The sequence below is a fragment of the Arachis stenosperma genome, chromosome 8 (genome assembly GCF_014773155.1).
Source record: "Arachis stenosperma cultivar V10309 chromosome 8, arast.V10309.gnm1.PFL2, whole genome shotgun sequence".
Lineage (NCBI taxonomy): Eukaryota > Viridiplantae > Streptophyta > Magnoliopsida > Fabales > Fabaceae > Arachis > Arachis stenosperma.
In genome coordinates this window covers 48,168,988-48,186,154 of record NC_080384.1, presented here as the reverse complement: position 1 = coordinate 48,186,154, position 17,167 = coordinate 48,168,988, and the positions used below count along the sequence as shown (strand labels likewise).

General features: G+C 32.2%; 1 protein-coding gene across 5 annotated transcripts in view; it reads right to left on the bottom strand.

Moving 5' to 3' along the window:
• Positions 1 to 238: 238 nt before the first annotated feature.
• Positions 239 to 17,167, bottom strand: part of LOC130944029 (probable terpene synthase 2) — a 32,920-nt gene continuing 15,991 nt past the window's right edge. For all 5 annotated transcript variants that reach the window (XM_057872148.1, XM_057872151.1, XM_057872150.1 and 2 more), the window contains 2 exons: positions 1,178 to 1,426; positions 239 to 676 (listed from right to left, as the gene is read on the bottom strand). In XM_057872148.1, the coding sequence (XP_057728131.1) occupies positions 359 to 676; positions 1,178 to 1,426 (567 nt within the window). In that variant the 3' untranslated portion in view covers positions 239 to 358. The remainder of the gene's footprint in view (positions 677 to 1,177; positions 1,427 to 17,167) is intronic.

Here is a 17,167-nt window from a genome sequence, read left to right as displayed (position 1 = left end):
ATTTTATTATAATATAATTAAATTGCTAAAAGGTTATTATAAAATAAATTAATTCCTTTAAAATAACAAAGAGATTAATCTATTTCATGATAATAATTTTTAAGAATTTATAAAAAATAAAAATTCGTCACAACCAAAATGTTTGTTAATCTTAAATTTGCTCTTTTTTTGTTTTATTGACAAAGTAATGACTAGTGAGGCAGAAGATCTTGTTCCATAAATAACAGACCAACCACACAATAATTAACGCTTCAAAATATAAGTGTTATATTATAGCATTTTATAACCAGCAAAGGTTATAAATTTTATTCTTACAATCTCTAAGTGTAAATAACTGGATAATTCAAAGGATAATATCTTAAATAAGAAAATTCTCCTCCGATTTTATTGGCACCGGATCAACAAGCAAAGCTTCGATGCATTCCTTCATTTTTCCTTTAGCATGAGTGTAACAATCTTCATCTTTGTACATCACATCAATAAATCGTGCCATGTTGACAATACGCATTAGAAACATCACTGGAACTTCTGTTGGCTTGAGGCATTCCTCATTTATATTCTTCCAAGCATCTGTAATTCCCTTTTGCAATTCTTGAATGGCTTTTTCTTTGGATATATCATATTCTCTCATATAGCATTCTAAGAGTGGGATAATATGTTCTCTTTCTTGTTCAAACTGTTTAATATAATGAGATTTAGTTTTTAAAATAATTTTTACATGACTAAAGAATAATAAAAAACATTCAGAAAAATTATTCATTATTAAAATCAGTTATAATATGAATTGAATTTTCAAAAATACAATATGCACACAAAAGTCATCAGCACTATATATTGTTACATAACAAAAATATTTAGAAGACAATAAAAATCAGTTTAAAACAGTTTAAATTTTTATTATTATTTTCCATTTTTTAATTATTGTTAAAATAAATAGATAATTTTAAATATAATAAAATATAATTATAAATGTTATATATATAAAAGTTTAGATATCAAGTTAAATAAGATAATTTTAGATTATTATCTTTCTAACATTATTCTTTATATATATATAAACTTATTTTTAATATATATTTTATATTTTAATATATATTTTAAATGAATAGTTAATTTGATGACTAATTTTTGTAGTTAAATTTTTATGTTGTGTTTGTATATTGCATATCAAATATACCTCACTAGAGACTATGTCATCCATGAACCTGCAAACAATTGTGGAAGCTGTAGCAATTTTGGGTTTACTTGTTACCCATTTGAAGATGTCTTCTACCGCGGTATCTCCAATGCCAATATAAGAACTTGTCATGAGGAATGGATAACCACATGTTAATGTTGATATCTGTAAGTGCTCTGCTATTGTTGGTATATACTTGTTATTCAACCATTTGGCCTCGGTCATATAGGCTTGGGTTGTCTCCTGAAGCTGCCATTCAATTTGTATTATATAACAAAATCATTATTGATGATAGTGCATTTGCAATGCTGTGATGTGATGAATTCAATTATTTTAGTAAGGATAAACACGCCAACCACATGAACAAAAGAAATTCATGAATATTTAGACTAATTTACAATTAGAGTGTGAAATATATCAATTCATAACTGTCCAATTTGTCCCGCATAAAAATTATATATGAAAATATTAAGTGAATAAGTTATTTTTATAATTAAGTCTAATTAATTTTTTATACTTTTATTTTAATTTTTTTAATTTTTTTTAACAAAAACTTTTTGTTATTAATCTTTAAGTTAGTAGATCAATCTAATTGAGCCAAATTCTGTTGGGTTTTTGGATTTTTTTTTATGCGGAGAAAAAGTTCAAATGTTAGTATCCAAATCAATGAATAATTGAAGTGGCTGAGGTGAGTTAGGGTTGAGTGAGATAGATCTCATTTTGCAAGAAGAACACCAAACACTAGAGAGAAGAGAAGAGAGAAAGTCATTTTCGCACATATACAAAGTTGTCTCTATAAATTGGTTGCTGCAGATTTGTTAACTGTTGGATCGAGCTCAAATTTGAACTGTTTCACACATCGGGTTCTTTGTTTTCACTGTTCGGATCTTCAATTTGATGTCTGTAGCTGAAGATATTGGTCACGCACAGCAGCTCTGTTTTTGTGGTATTTTTATCTTCTTGTTTTTGTTTTGTAAGCTTTCAGTAATTAGTGACTCTCGTATCCTATTTTTAATCATAGTGAAGTTATTTTCTGGTTTTGGTGACTTGTGATTTTAACTTCTCTCATTGAGAAGGTTTTCCACATTAAAAATCTTGGTGTGTTAGCTTGTCTCTAATTTATAATTTATGTGATTTTTCTGCTGCTATTGGGTATTATTGTGTTGATGTTGATATTTGTTATGAATGGGTATTGTTGTTCCACTAATTCTTGCAAGTAGAAAATTGTGTGTTTTATTCCTATCAATTAGCATCAGAGCTCAGTTTTGGGCATTTGGTTATAACTTGCTTGAAAGATGGAGGCAAATAATTTTACTAGATAATAGGTTTGAATGGCACTAATTACCATCCATGGAAGGAAAAAATGAAGGATTTGTTGTTTGTAAAAAATCTGCATTTATCCGTATTTTCTACACAAAAATCAGAATCTAAAACAGATGAAGAATGAGAGTTTGAACACCAACAAGTTTGTAGTTTTATTAGGCAGTGGGTAGATGATAATGTTTACAATCACATTGCTAATGAGACTCATGCTTGAAATTTGTGGAATCAAATTGAATCTCTTTATGCTTCTAAATCTGGCAATAATAAATTGTACTTGTTGAATATGTTGATGAATTTGAAATATAAGAAGGGATCACAAGTATTAGATCACTTGAATGAATTTCAAGAAATTTTGGATTAGTTGTCAAGCATGGGAATCAAGTTTGAAGATGAGGTTCAAGGATTGTGGTTGCTAAATACTCTACCAGATTCTTGGGAGGCATTTCGTATCTCTCTTACTAATTCTGCTCCAAATGGTAAAGTGAGCATGCAACTTGTTAAAGGTGGCATGTTAAATGAAGAGATGAGAAGGAAGACGCAAAATTCTTCGTCACACTTTGAAATGTTAGTCACTGAAAACATGGGGAAAAATCAGAATAGAGGTCAAAAGGGTAGAGGTAAAAGGGTGAGTAAATTCAAGTCAAGATACAAGAATGTTGAATGTCATTAATGTCACAAAATGGGTCACGTTAAAAAATATTACTTTTTTTTGGAAAAAGAAGAACGAAGGTAAGCATGAAAAGAAGGATGATGGTGGTAATGATCGTGTAATTGCTATTTTAGATGATCTTCTTACTGTTGATATTGTTAATTATGAGTACAATGTCAATTTGGTTTCTGATGATGAGTTCAGCTAGGTAATTGATAGTGGCGCCTCAATACATGTTACACCAAAGAAGGAGTTCTTCACTTCTTATACTCCAGGTAATTTTGGAGTGCTTAAGATGAGTAATGATGAGTTGGCCAAGGTTATTGGTGTAAGAGATGTTTGTCTTAAGACTAATATGGGAATAAAGCTGCTACTCAAAGATGTTAGACACGCTCCAGATGTTCGCTTGAATTTGGTTTCAGTTAAAAAATTGATAATGAAGATTTTGTAAACATTTTGGCTTTGGACAATGGAAGCTTACTAAAGGCAACTTAGTGGTAACTCGAGAAAAAGGTACTTCAAGTTTGTATGTGATGCATGCCATGATTGCAAAAGGTAGTGTGAATGCGATTAAAAGTAAAGAAGTTTGTAACTTGTGGCACAAATGACTTAGTTATATTAGTGAAAAAGGATTTAATTATTTGGTTCGAAAGGATGCTTTTTCGGTTTCAAGAATGTAGAGTTGGAGAAATGTTCTCATTGCATGGCTGGCAAACAAAGAAGATTATCATTCAAGAAGAATCAACCTTTAAGAAAATTAGACTTCTTGAAATTGGTGCACTCTAATATTTGTGGTCCTTTGAATATATGGTCTTTTAGTGGAGTTATTTACTTTATTACTTTTATTGATGATCATTCAAGAAAGCTTTTGACTTATGCTTTGAAAACAAAGAACCAAGCTTTGGAAAAGATCAAACAATTTCAAGCTTTGGTTGAGAGGCAAACAGGTAAAAAGCTTAAATGTATTTGCATTGATAATGGTGGTGAGTATTGTGGACCATTTGATGAGTATTGCAAGCAGCAAGGTATTAGGCATGAAAAGACACCTCCTAAAACACTTCAGTTGAATGGTTTGGTAGAAAGGATGAATTGAATATTGATTGAAAGAGTTAGGTGTATGCTTACTGAAGCTAAGCTACCTAAAGTCTTTTGGGGTGAAACGCTACTTACAGCGGCTCATGTGATTAATCTGAGCCCTACAATTGCTTTGAACAATGATATATCGGATCATGTTTGGTCGGGCAAAGATGTCTCGTATGGTCACTTGAGAGTCTTTGGATGCAAAGTATTTGTTTATGTTCTAAAGGATGAGAGGTCCAAGTTGGATGTGAAGACAAGGCAGTGCAATTTTATTGGGTATGGTCAAGATGAGTTTGGTTACAGGCTTTATGATCCAGTTGAAAAGAAGCTTGTAAAAAGCCGTGATATAGAGTTTATTGAAGACCAGACTATTGAAGACATTGATAAGGCAGAAAATAGTCAATCACAAAAAAGCAGTGACTTAACTGATGTAGATCCAGTTCAGCCTCCTTTTTTGTCAAAATTAACAGAGAATCAAGATCAAGAGCATATGAAACAAAATGAGCCTTTGGTTCCTGATGATATGGAGATAGGAGATCCAATTGATGCTCCAGTTGATTATGATGCTGATAATCAGCTTGAGTTACCTGAAGATCCACTAGGTTTTCATCCTAGGAGGTCTACTAGAGAGTGACGACCTTCAACGAGGTATCCTTCTAATGAGCATGTGACATTTACTGATGGATATGTGACTTTGACTGATAGGGGAGAATCTGAATGCTATACGGAAGCTATGGAAGGTGACGACAATAAGAAATAGTTTGATACAATGCAAGATGAAATGAAATCCTTGGATGATAATCAAACATTTGAGCTTGTGAAGTTGCCAAAAGAAAACAAAGCTTTGCAGAACAGGTGGGTTTATAGGTTGAAGCATGAAAAAAATTCTCAGTGTTCAAGGTATAAGGCTAGATTGGTGGTCAAGGGCTACAGGCAGAAAAAGGGAGTTGATTATAATGAAATATTTTCACTGGTTGTGAGAAGATCTTTCTATTAGGACTATTTTGAGTTTGGTTGCAAGTCTTGATTTAGAGAAAGAGCAGATGGATGTGAAAACTGCTTTCCTTCATGGTGATCCTAAGGATGAAATTTACATGGAACAACCTGAAGGTTTCATAATAAAAGACAAAGAGGATCATGTTTGCAAACTGAAGAAGAGCTTGTATGGCTTGAAGAAAGCTCCAAGATAATGGTACAAAAGTTTGAGTCTGTTATGACAGAACAAGACTACAAGAAGATTTCTTCTTATTATTGTGTATTTGTTAAACAATTTGCTAGTAATGATTTTATTATCATTTTGGTATATGTTGATGACATGCTTATTTTTTGCCAAAATACTTCTAAGATTGATATGTTGAAGAAACAACTTGCAATGTCATTTGCAATGAAGGACCTTGGGCTAGCAAATGAAATTTTTGGTATAAGAATCGAGCGTGATAGAAAAGAGAAGAAACTTTGGTTGTCACAAGAGAAATACATAGAGACAATGTTGCACAAATTTCAAATGGAGAAAGTAAAGGCCGTTAGTACTCCTCTTGCTACACACTTCAAATTGAGTTGCAAGGAAAGTCCATCAAGTGATGAAGAGAAGAAAGACATGGAAAAAGTTTCATATGCATCAGTCGTGAGTAGTTTAATGTATATTATAGTGTCCATAAGACCGGATATAGCTCATGCTATTAGTTGTGTTAGCCGTTTCGTTTCAAAACCAGGAAGAGAGCATTGAAATTTTGTATAATAGATAATGAAATATCTTTGTCGTACTTCAAACATGAAGTTGTATTATGAAAGTGATAAGCCTATTCTAGTTGGTTACACTGACTCAGACATGGCAGAAGATATTGACTCTAGAAGGTCCATTTCAACCTTCTTGATCAACTTTGCAGGTGGAGCTGTGTCTTGGCAATCTAGATTGCAAAAATGTGTTGCTTTATCAACTACGGAAGCCGAGTTTATTGCTATTATCGAAGCATGCAAGGAGATGCTTTAGATGAAGAAATTCTTGAAGGAGCTCGAGTTTACTCAAGAGATGTATGTATTATTTTGTGATAGTCAAAGTGCTATACATCTTGGTAAAAACTCTACTTTTCATTCTCGATCCAAACATATTGATGTGAGGTATCATTGGATACGTGATGTTTTGGATGTTGAGTTGTTGGAACTTGAAAAGGTTCATACATATGAAAATGGTTCCGATATGATGACCAAGGTATTACCAAGATGAAAGTTTGAAGTTTGTTACTTAATTTCGGATTGGTGGTTACCTCCACATAGTCATGAGGAAAAGATTTGTTGGGTTTTTGGGCTCCCTTCCTATGTGGGGAAAAAGTCTAAATGTTAGTATCCAAACCCATGAATAGTTGAAGTGGTTGAGGTGAGTTAGGGTTGAGTGAGAGATGTCTCATTTTGCAAGAAGAATACCAAACACTAGAGAGGAGAGAAGATAGAAAGTGATTTTCGCATATATACAAAGCTGTCTCTGTAAATTGGTCACTGCAGATTCGTTAACCGTTGGATCGATCTCAAATTTGGACTGTGTATTTCAAACATCGGGTTTTTTATTTTAATTGTTTGGATATTCAATTTGATGTCTGTAGCTAGAGATATTGGCCATGCACAGCAGTTCTATTTTTGTGGTATTTTCATTTTCTTGTTCTTGTTTTGTAAGCTTTGAAACTTGGGTTGTTTGGCTTGTTGTATGCACGTTTTGTGCAGTAATTAGTGACTCTTTTGTACCCTATTTTTCATCATAGTAAAGCTATTTTCTAGTTTTGGTGACTCATGATTTTTACTTCTCTCATTAAGGAGGTTTTTCACGTTAAAAATCTTAGTGTGTTAGTTTGTCTTTAATTTTTGGTTTATATGATTTTTCTACTATTATTGAATATTATTATGCTAATGTTAATATTTATTGTGAATAAATATTATTACTCTTCTAATTCTTACAAATAAAAAATTATGTGTTTTATTCTTATCAAATCTACTGCATAATCATTCTATATGTATTAAAATATAATATGTACTATGACTATATGATAAGTGTTTTATTAAGAGTATAAAATTACTACAGTATAGTTCTATGCGACGAAACTGATAGACGAATATAATAATGTGAGAATTTTTTACAGTATTTTCAAATTTTAGAATATCAATGATTAATTTGTCATAATATTGAATTCTATTTAAATGTTTATTGTTGGCCAATAAATTACTGTATATATAAGATAAAATTTAAACTTCTAATATTTATTTAAACGAACTGATAAATTAACTATTAAACTAATTCAATTTAATTTATTAATAGTGATGTTAGCATAATCATAAACATGTAAGTTGGGCCTTTTTTATTTTTTGAATAAAAAGGTGAGTTTACAGTAAAGGTACACGCATAATAAAAACTTAAGAATGTTATGTTGCCACGTACAGATTTACACCACACACATTAACACGGAAAAGAGTGGGAAAAAAAATTATATATTCATTTATGTTTGTAATTTTGTATTTTGACTATTTTCACATTATATTATTTTCTCTCTTTTCCAGACGACAAACCTACGGCACCGCCCTTCAGGTTTTTAGGTAGTATTTATTTTGAGGTATAGAGATAGAGATTTAAAAATTGAAATTTAATATAATATTTATTGGTTTAGAAATTGATACTAAAATTTCTGTTTCTATTTTCAAAATTTTAATATTTCAGTACCTTAAGTAACGTTTGGTTTAAGATATTAGAATAAAGATTAGAAGACTGAAACTTAGTATCATGTTTATTAGCTCAGAGACTCATACTAAAATTTCTGTCTCTGTTCCCAAAATTTTAGTATTTCAGTACCTCCAAAAAGTAAGAACACAGAGGACTAAAATTTTTAGAAATGAAAACTAAAACTTTAATAACATTTTATACCTAAAATACCCTCATTTCAATTAATTAATTTAATTTTACCTTTTGTGCAAATTAAATTAGAGTTTCATTCTTGTTTCAATTTCTGTCTCCTACTTTGCACCAAATAAAATACTAAAATTTTTCAATCTCTCTCTTAATCTCAGTCTCTCAATCTTAATCTTTTAATCTCTATTTCTGCACCAAACACTACCTTACAGTTTACTTATTATTTTCTCTCTTTTTTCTCTTTCGTTCTCTATATAATATGTATATATATGATCATAAAATCTGAAAAATAAAAGTTCTCTCATTATGATTAATTTAGTCTATTAAGTAACATATATACTTATTTTTATTTTTTTAAATATTATCTAAATAATAAAAATAATGATTTAAGATGATAAATTCTTTAAATTTAATAAATTATAAACAAAATTTGTGATGGATATATATGACAAAAAATATTTTAGGAACAAAATTATTACACTAAAGTAATTTAATTTCTGGTATATATGGTAGATTCTTTATCTATCTTTTCCAAAAAAAAAAACTCAAAAATAAATAAAAAAATAAAAATTCCTAATTTATTTTTGTGATTTTTTTTTATTCCAACAAGAAATTACATGAAATATTTTCTTCTTCTCAAAGACAACTACAAATATTATAATGTAAATTATAATGTGTTTCTTAAGTCTTAATTTTAATTCATGAGTATTTTACTTATTAAATTTTTAACATATACAATTTGACCGAGTTATCAAATACTATCGTATATAATTTGGTTTTAATCTAATAAAATTTAAAAATAATCTATTTTAATTTCTGATAATTAATGCTTACGAAATAGTTAAAAATAAAAAAATTAAAAATTTTAACTTATTTTTTATTTTTTTAATTTTTAAATAAAATATTTTGTATTTTTATTTTTACACTTTTAAAAATTAATATATATGTTTAAATTTGAGAATTATTTACGACTTTAATAATTACTCTAGAAATATACCACTTTAAATTATTTTTTACTATATCAAAACGACAAAACCAACAAATTATTTTTCAAAGACCAAAAAAATATTTTAAAGAGACTAAAATGCCAAAATGAACATCGAAGTTGTAAATTGTCTAAAAAATATTAATAGCTTTCACCGTAAACTCATCTTTTTGTCTAATAAAAAAAACCAACTTATAAACCTACAATTATGTTATACAATCTATTCCATTATATAAAAATTAGATTTATGTACTAATATGACATATTTTTTGAAGTGTTTTTCGATTTATTTTTTAACTAATTGAATATAATTTATTATGATAAATTAATTATATTAATTAATTAATTTAATTAAATATTTAAATATCATATAATTTATTATAATTTATATCAATCAATTAATTATAATTTATTATATCAATTATATTGATTTATTAATTTATAAGGGGTATATTAAAATACATGATTTATTATTTATTCTAATTAAATACAATAAATATAGATTAATTTAGTTAAAAAAATTATTATCTTCTAAAAAAGTATTTTTTTATTTATTTTTTTAATTTATTAAATTCAATCAATTATAATAAGTTAATTATATCAACTAATTAATTCAATAAATTATTTTTTCACTTATTTTTTAAAATTTAATAAATCAAATCAAATTAATTATACTAATTATTTATATCAACTAAATGATTTAATTAATTTTTAAAAATATTTTTATTTAATTTGTTTTATTTATTTAAATACATTAATTATAACTAATCAATTATTTAATTTTATTATAATTAATATCAAATTCTATTTCTAATATAAAAATATAAAATTTTATTTCTTTCAACTTGGCAGGTCAAATACTAACCTATCACGAATTGAAACTCAATTTAAAGGCTGTCACTAGCTAATGGATTGCTATACATACAAGATAGAATTTAAATCTAATGCTTATTTAAATAGATAAATAAAATGACTACTCAACTAACTTAAATTGATTGGAACAAATACTAATTATTTTTAATATTTTTAATATTGAAAATCATCAAATTTTAAAATTTTAATTATAATTTTATAAAATACTTATAGTAATTAATCATTAGGGTCAAGTACTAAAATCGTCCCTAAGGTAAGGGGCGAAAATCAAATTCGTCCCCGACATTTTTTTGCTATTAAAATCATCCCGAACACTTAAAAACACTTTAAAATCATCCTCAAGTACATTAAAAAAAATTTAATTACAATTTTACCCCTAAACCCTTTGACGCTTCGTGTTTAATTCTCGCGAAAGGGCTTCATTCTCTGAGTAACATTATCCCAAGAAAAACTTATCCTTCACCTTCACTGATGCCCTAACAGAGTGATAGCTGGCCTGATTTAGTAGCATCACGGCGTTTGCATTGCGTGAAAAAGAGTGGAAGAGGAGCTCGTTCTCGTGACAGTCATCTCGAAGCAGGTACGTGTGCAGCATTTGTTTCCTGTTTTTTTTGAGCTTGAACTAAATAATCACTCATGGGTATTCGTTGGTTTACAAATGGGATTTGGGTGTGATTTATGTTTGTAGGTTTTAGGTGATGGGAACCTTTAACCTAACTGTCTACCATGGTGGTAGATTTGGATATAACAATAGTATATTGGAGTATATAGGGGGAGAAAAGACAATGATCAAAGATATTAATATGGATTGCTGGTCTGTTTTTTAGGGTTATGTTGAGATGGGACAGTTTGGGTACACAAAGAAAAAGATTTCAACTTTTTGGTATAAGGACCCAAGTTCTGAATGGTTAGAGAAGGATCTGAAGTTATTTGAGGGAGATAGAGATGCCATTGAGATGTGTAAAATAGCAGGGAAGAGGGGTCATGTCGAGCTCTATGTGGTCCATAAGGTTGAGGATGTTGAAGAATTTCCCGAAGTAGGATTTTTTGATGTTGGAGGTCAGAGTGAACAGGGTGAGGAGGCGGAGAAGGGTAATAATGAAGATGTACATAATGAGAATCATTTGGTGATTTTTCAGGGTGAACATGGTCAGGAGGTTGAAAGGGACAATGTGGAAAAGGTTGACGAGGGAGATAAATTGAACCCGAAGGAGCAGGTTAAATTGAATAGTGACGATGATAGCGATGATGAGGATTTCATTCCATCTGCTGATGAGGTTGACAGTGCAGATGACGTGATGTTTACAGACAGTAAAAAGGAGTACGATGATGAGAGCGGATTTGATGAAGTACGAGGTGGTACGGATGGTAATCGGGTTGATAAATATATTGTTTGATCAATTTTAAATTCTGGTTGATAAATATATTGTTTGATCAAATTTAAATTCTGGATATTATGGTTGATAAATATATTGTAATGTCACACAATTTTACATGCTCTATTAGGGTTTCTGGCCTGGTTTTGATGAGGTCATCCCTGGAGTAGACCATAGGTTATGTGTCCGCCATCTTTACAGCAACTTTAGGAAGAAATTTTCTGGACTACACTTGAAGCAGCTAATGTGGAGGTGTGCAAAGGCTACACACTGGAAGGAATGGGAGAAAGAGATGCAAATCATCAGGCAGATCAATGTGGATGTCCACAGACATCTGAATGCTATTCCTCCAAGATTTTGGAGCAAGTTCAGGTTTAATTTTCATTCTAAATGTGACACTCTTGTAAACAATATGTGTGAGAGTTTTAATGGTGCAATAGTAGAATCTAGGGAGAAACCTATAGTGACAATGTTGGAGGATATCAGGGTTTATTTGATGACTAGATGGGCTGTTAATAGAGAAAGAATTAAGAACTTTAATGGTACAGTTTTACCTCGCATTAGAATGAAACTAGAGAGGAGAGGCAGATCAGCTGGTGAGTGGAGGCCTTACTGGTTTGCTTTACAAACATATGAGGTTGTTAATGGACTGAATAAATTTGCTGTTGATCTTTCTGCTCATGATTTCTCTTGTAGGAAGTGGCAGCTTAGTGGTATTCCCTGCACACATGTCATAAGCTGCAGCAATTTTAAGGGCCTTGATATAGATGCATTTGTTGATGACTGCTACAAGAAGGCTGCATATGTCAAGTGCTATGAATCAGTGATCAATCCTCTTAATAGCCCAGATTTGTGGGAGAAAATCAACTTTGATGATGTCATGCCCCCTCCTTATCGAAAGCCTAGCCACAGACCAGTCAAGAAGAGGAAGAGAGGGCTAGCTAAAGCTCCGAACAGCAGCCAGTCCCACTTGTCTAGGAGGGAACAAATCCAGAGGTACTCAAACTGTGGTGAATCTGGACACAAGAGGGGAGGATGCAAGAAGCCATCCCTGGATGTAAGTGTGTGTGTATTTCATGTATGTTAGGGTTACATTATCATTTATTCATCAACTGCATTCTTTAATGTGTTTCAGGCCCAACAACCTAGGCAAGCTCCTAGCAAGAGAACCAGAGGAGGGAGGAAGTCTTCATCTAGCAAACCCATGACCAGTTCTAAGGCTTCATCACAGCCTGATATGTAATCTGCAAGTGGAGGTATGAGGAGGTCCACCAGGTCCAAAGCCTCATCTCAGCCCCAACCAGCCACCAAATCATCTAAACCAAACTCAACCCAATCCAGGTCCAAGCCCACATCATCCTCAACTAGGCCCAACAGTTCACCAGCAGGTACTCTTCACCAAAAGCCCAAGAAAAAGCCCACCAGAAGCAACACACAGCAACCACCAGCACCAAAGAAGATGGGTGCAACCAGCTCCAGCCAACCAGCCAGGACTGTCTCCTTCAGCCACAGAGTTCTACTTCATGTATCTCCAAGAAAGTTGAGGCTCATGGCAAAACTTTCACCAAGATTTTGGAAAAAACTTTAGACTATTGTGAAAATTTGAGTTTTGTGCTATTATTATTGTACTGTTGATTGAGTAGACACAATGTGTGTGACACTTGTTTTGGTTTGTTTGAAACTAACACAACATGGTTTATGATTCAACTTTCTTAGTGAGCAACAGAGTTGCTCTAGGTTTCTAGATATCCTAGGAATCCAGCTTTTGTTGTTGTTTTCTTAGGCCTAAAGACTATATTTTGTTCTGTGTCCTTGTAATGGAATTCATGGTGACTGAAGTTTCCACCTTTTGGTGTTATTTTCCTATGCTTATTAATCAATTACAGATAGTTGTGTTCTGCCTAACATTATTCTGGTTCTGTTTAATGAATGTCCACCTTTTACTTGATATCCTGTAAAGTTGATTAACGCAACTCATCAATCACAATTTTCAGGCTAACATATAAATTTTTCTTTCCAATTAATTGTCAAATTACAAGGACATCATTTCACTCGCACAATTAATCACCAAAACCCTAAACCAAACCTACATGTTCATTCAACACCCAGTACAACTTAGTACAACTCAATTTACATAACACAGACCCAATCAGACAAATCCAAGCTGCACCCTAAATTCTCCCCTAATTTTATCAACCATACTTCAACGGCATCATACATGCAACCCCCTACCTCTTATTAAACCAAATCTGCCACCAGAAGCAAAATAAAACAACCCACGCAAAAATTCCTAACACTGCAGCAACCTTGAACTTTCACTCAATGTCCCTCACTTTTGCTTTCAGGGCCGCAACTTTCTTTTTCATCCTTGCAACATGAGGATTGTCACTGTCTGCTTCTGGGTCTGGCCATCAGAAGAAATCACACTCCTCTTGGATCTGCAGCAACCCACCAGAGTTAGTGCCCAGAACAAACAATACATTGCCATCACCCACCTATAGAAACTTAAAACCCTAACCTCATAGTAGACACACCTCCAAAATCGTCGCCCAGGGTTGTTCCTTGTTCCCGAAACTCTAAGCACGAGTCTCTCCCTATGTCGACACACAAGCTCCCTCTTATGCACAGACGACTTACTCTGACACGACCGTGAACTCTCGACAGCCATGGCTCCACTCACCTTCGCAAGCCCTCTCTCCTGCTCTGCTTCGTTGGTTAGGGATGACTAATCTGATTTAATACCAACCCTCCCCAAACCAATATTTTATAAAAATAAATAAATAAACAAATAAATTAATTTTATTCATTAAAAGCTCCAACAACAGACAAAAACGGCTACAAGGGCAAAAGTGTCCAAAAATATTATTTTAAATAGGGAAGGATGATTTTAAAGTGTTTCTGAGCGTTCGGGATGATTTTAATAACAAAAAAGGTCGGAGATGAATTTAATTTTCGCCCCAGACCTTAGGAACGATTTTTGTACTTAACCCTAATAATTATTATATATTTTTTGTTTATTTTTTTAATAAAATTTTTTTATATATTTTTATATATTATTTCATACAAGACACAAAAATATACACTAATTACTACTACCAATAATATATGTATTTTTACACACGTAAAAAGACATCCTTTTTTACATCAAAAAATTCAGCTTTAGTTAAACTTAATTATTAAAATAATTTGTTCATATAATAAAAATAAAAAACTTAAAGAATCGAATTTCTAATTCTTAAATTTTGCATCTTTTTGTGTGAAAATATTATTAACTCAAGTTTGGCTTTAACAGATCTCAATGGAATAAACTTGATTGATCATACAGCACTGTTTATATCTCATAAATTTTGCAAATATGATCAAATTTAAAATGAATACTAGTTAATTTACAAGTTGGATTTATTGGGGTTAAAGAGATAAAAGATTTTTGACTAATTAGCATGGTTGGTGATGGGTAGAAAATGATCCAACACAAAACTCACCGGCAAGTGTACCGGGTCGCATTAAGTAATAATAACTCACATGAGTGAGGTCGATCCCATAGGGATTGAAGGATTGAACAATTTTAGTTTAGTGGTTGATTTAGTCAAGCAAACAAAGATTGATTGGAGTGATTTGTAGCAGACAGAAGATAAATTGCTTGAAATATAAAGGGAGAGGGAAGAATTGCAGTAAATTAAAGAGAATAGAAAGTAAAAATGCTGAATCTTAAAGAACAAGTAAATTAAATTGCAGAAACTTAGATTGCAAGAAAAGTAAATGACTGAAGCTTAAAATGCAAGAAATGTAAATTGCTTGAATTATAAAAGGAATTGGAAATTGGGATTGCAGAATTTAGACAAGAACAAGTAAATTTCATTAAACAGAAGAGTAGAAGAGGAATTGAATTGAAGTAGATCTCAAATAGTAAAGGTAGAATGCTTTGAAACGTAAAACAGAAAATGACTTGTGCTTAATTGCAGCAAAATAAAAGATGGTTAAAGATCTCAAGAGTGGAAGAGACTAGAAAACAAGTCTAGATCTCAAATCCTTCCTTGATCCAACAAGAACAATTGCAAAAGAAATAAAGAAAAGTAAATCGCAAAAGAATAGAAGATGAAGCAGTAAACAGAAATTTAAATTCAATTATGCAGAAAGAGTAAACAAGAGATCTCAAGGTGAGATTGAAACAGAAGTTCTTCAATTCTCCACCCAAGATCCAAAGCAAGAAGTAAAGAGTGCTCAAGCAAGAACAAGGAAGAAGAGAGATCAATTCTCCTTCCCAATTCTCTAAGATCTAAATTCAAAAGTAAAAGCTCAAAAAATGAAAATGAAAGTTCTTCAAAGAAAATTTTTAAGTAAAGTCCAGAGGTGTCTAAAAGAAAAAGTCTTAACTAAATCAAAATAGCCTCTATTTATACACTTTCTCTTCTTGGATTTTAGAATTTGGATGGGCTTTTAATTTGGTGAAGAAATGAATTAAGTTGGATTTTTAATTGAATTTCAGCCCAAGTTGCTCCCATGAGGATGCTCTGCTCTAGTGGAGAGCGGAGCATTAAAGCTTATGTTGGAGATCCTTGTTGCGTTGCCAAGGCTTGAGTCACCCAAGGTAGTGCTCCGCTCTTGTGGGGAGCGGAGCATTGGAGCCTTGTGTGTGTGTCTTGTGCACTCCAAGTTCGTGTCAATGTGCGCGCCAAGCTTCCTGGACCGTGTCATGATGCGCGCACCAAGCTCCCTGGCCATGTCATTGTTGTTTGTGTGTGCCAAGGAGTAGCACTCTGCTCTCCTTGTGAGCGGAGCAGTAGTGCTTCCAAGGGGATGTCCCTGGTTCGATCCTGGCTGAAGGCATGCTCTGACCCTTTTTCTTTGTGAAGGAAGTGGTGCCTTGCTCCTTGCTTCCTTAAGGTGTTGAGTTCGAATCTTGGGGGTGGCATTTTGGCCAAGTGTGGCTCATTTTTCTTTGTGTGTAGCGCTCCCCACTCCCCCTTGCTCATGAGTTCGAAACTTGTGGCAAGCATTGGCAAACATTTCCCCTTGCAATTATTTTGGTTGGAGCCCGATAATGCTCTCAAGGAGCGCAGAGCAATGTTTTTGCTCTTCCTTGTTTCTTGGCTTAAAGTTGTGCTCTGCTCTCAAGGGGGGCAGAGCATTGAAGCTTTGTATGCTTGGTGCATTGTTGTGCTCCCTTGGAGAGCATTGTGCTCTTGGGGAGAGCAGTATGGCTTTCCTTCATTGTTGCGCCACACTTTCTTCTTCTTTTGTCACACTATTTTCTTCCTTGGGCCACACTTCTTAAGCCACGCTTTCTTGTTTTCTTATTTTTTCTTCACCTATAAATAATCAAAACAACCAATCAAAGTATCACCAAATTCACAAGATTTATAAATCATTAAAAATTAATTAAATTTAGCTTAAACCTCATGATTTAGCATCAATTAAATGGTGGTTGTTTGATTCAAAGAAACCATGCATTTCCATTCCAAATTACTTACTTAGAATGCAAGAAAGTGCATAAAAACTAGTGAAACAAGTGAAATTAGCTTGAAAAATAGGCATATGATGACTTGTCATCAGTTGGTAGTGTGTAAAAAGTGATTTCTAAAATATTAGTTAGGAAGATGAAATCAGTTATACCAGACCTAGTTGGAGAGACTCAAAATGTGTTTATCAAGAGTTAGAAAATACATGATGGGACTCTTATTGCATGTGAAACGATACATTGGCTTAAAATGAGGAAAAAGGAAACGGCAATAATCAAACTGGACTTTCAAAAGACTTACAATAGGGTCAAGTGGAGTTTTGTGGACATTGTTTTGTAGAAAATGGGTTTTGGGCG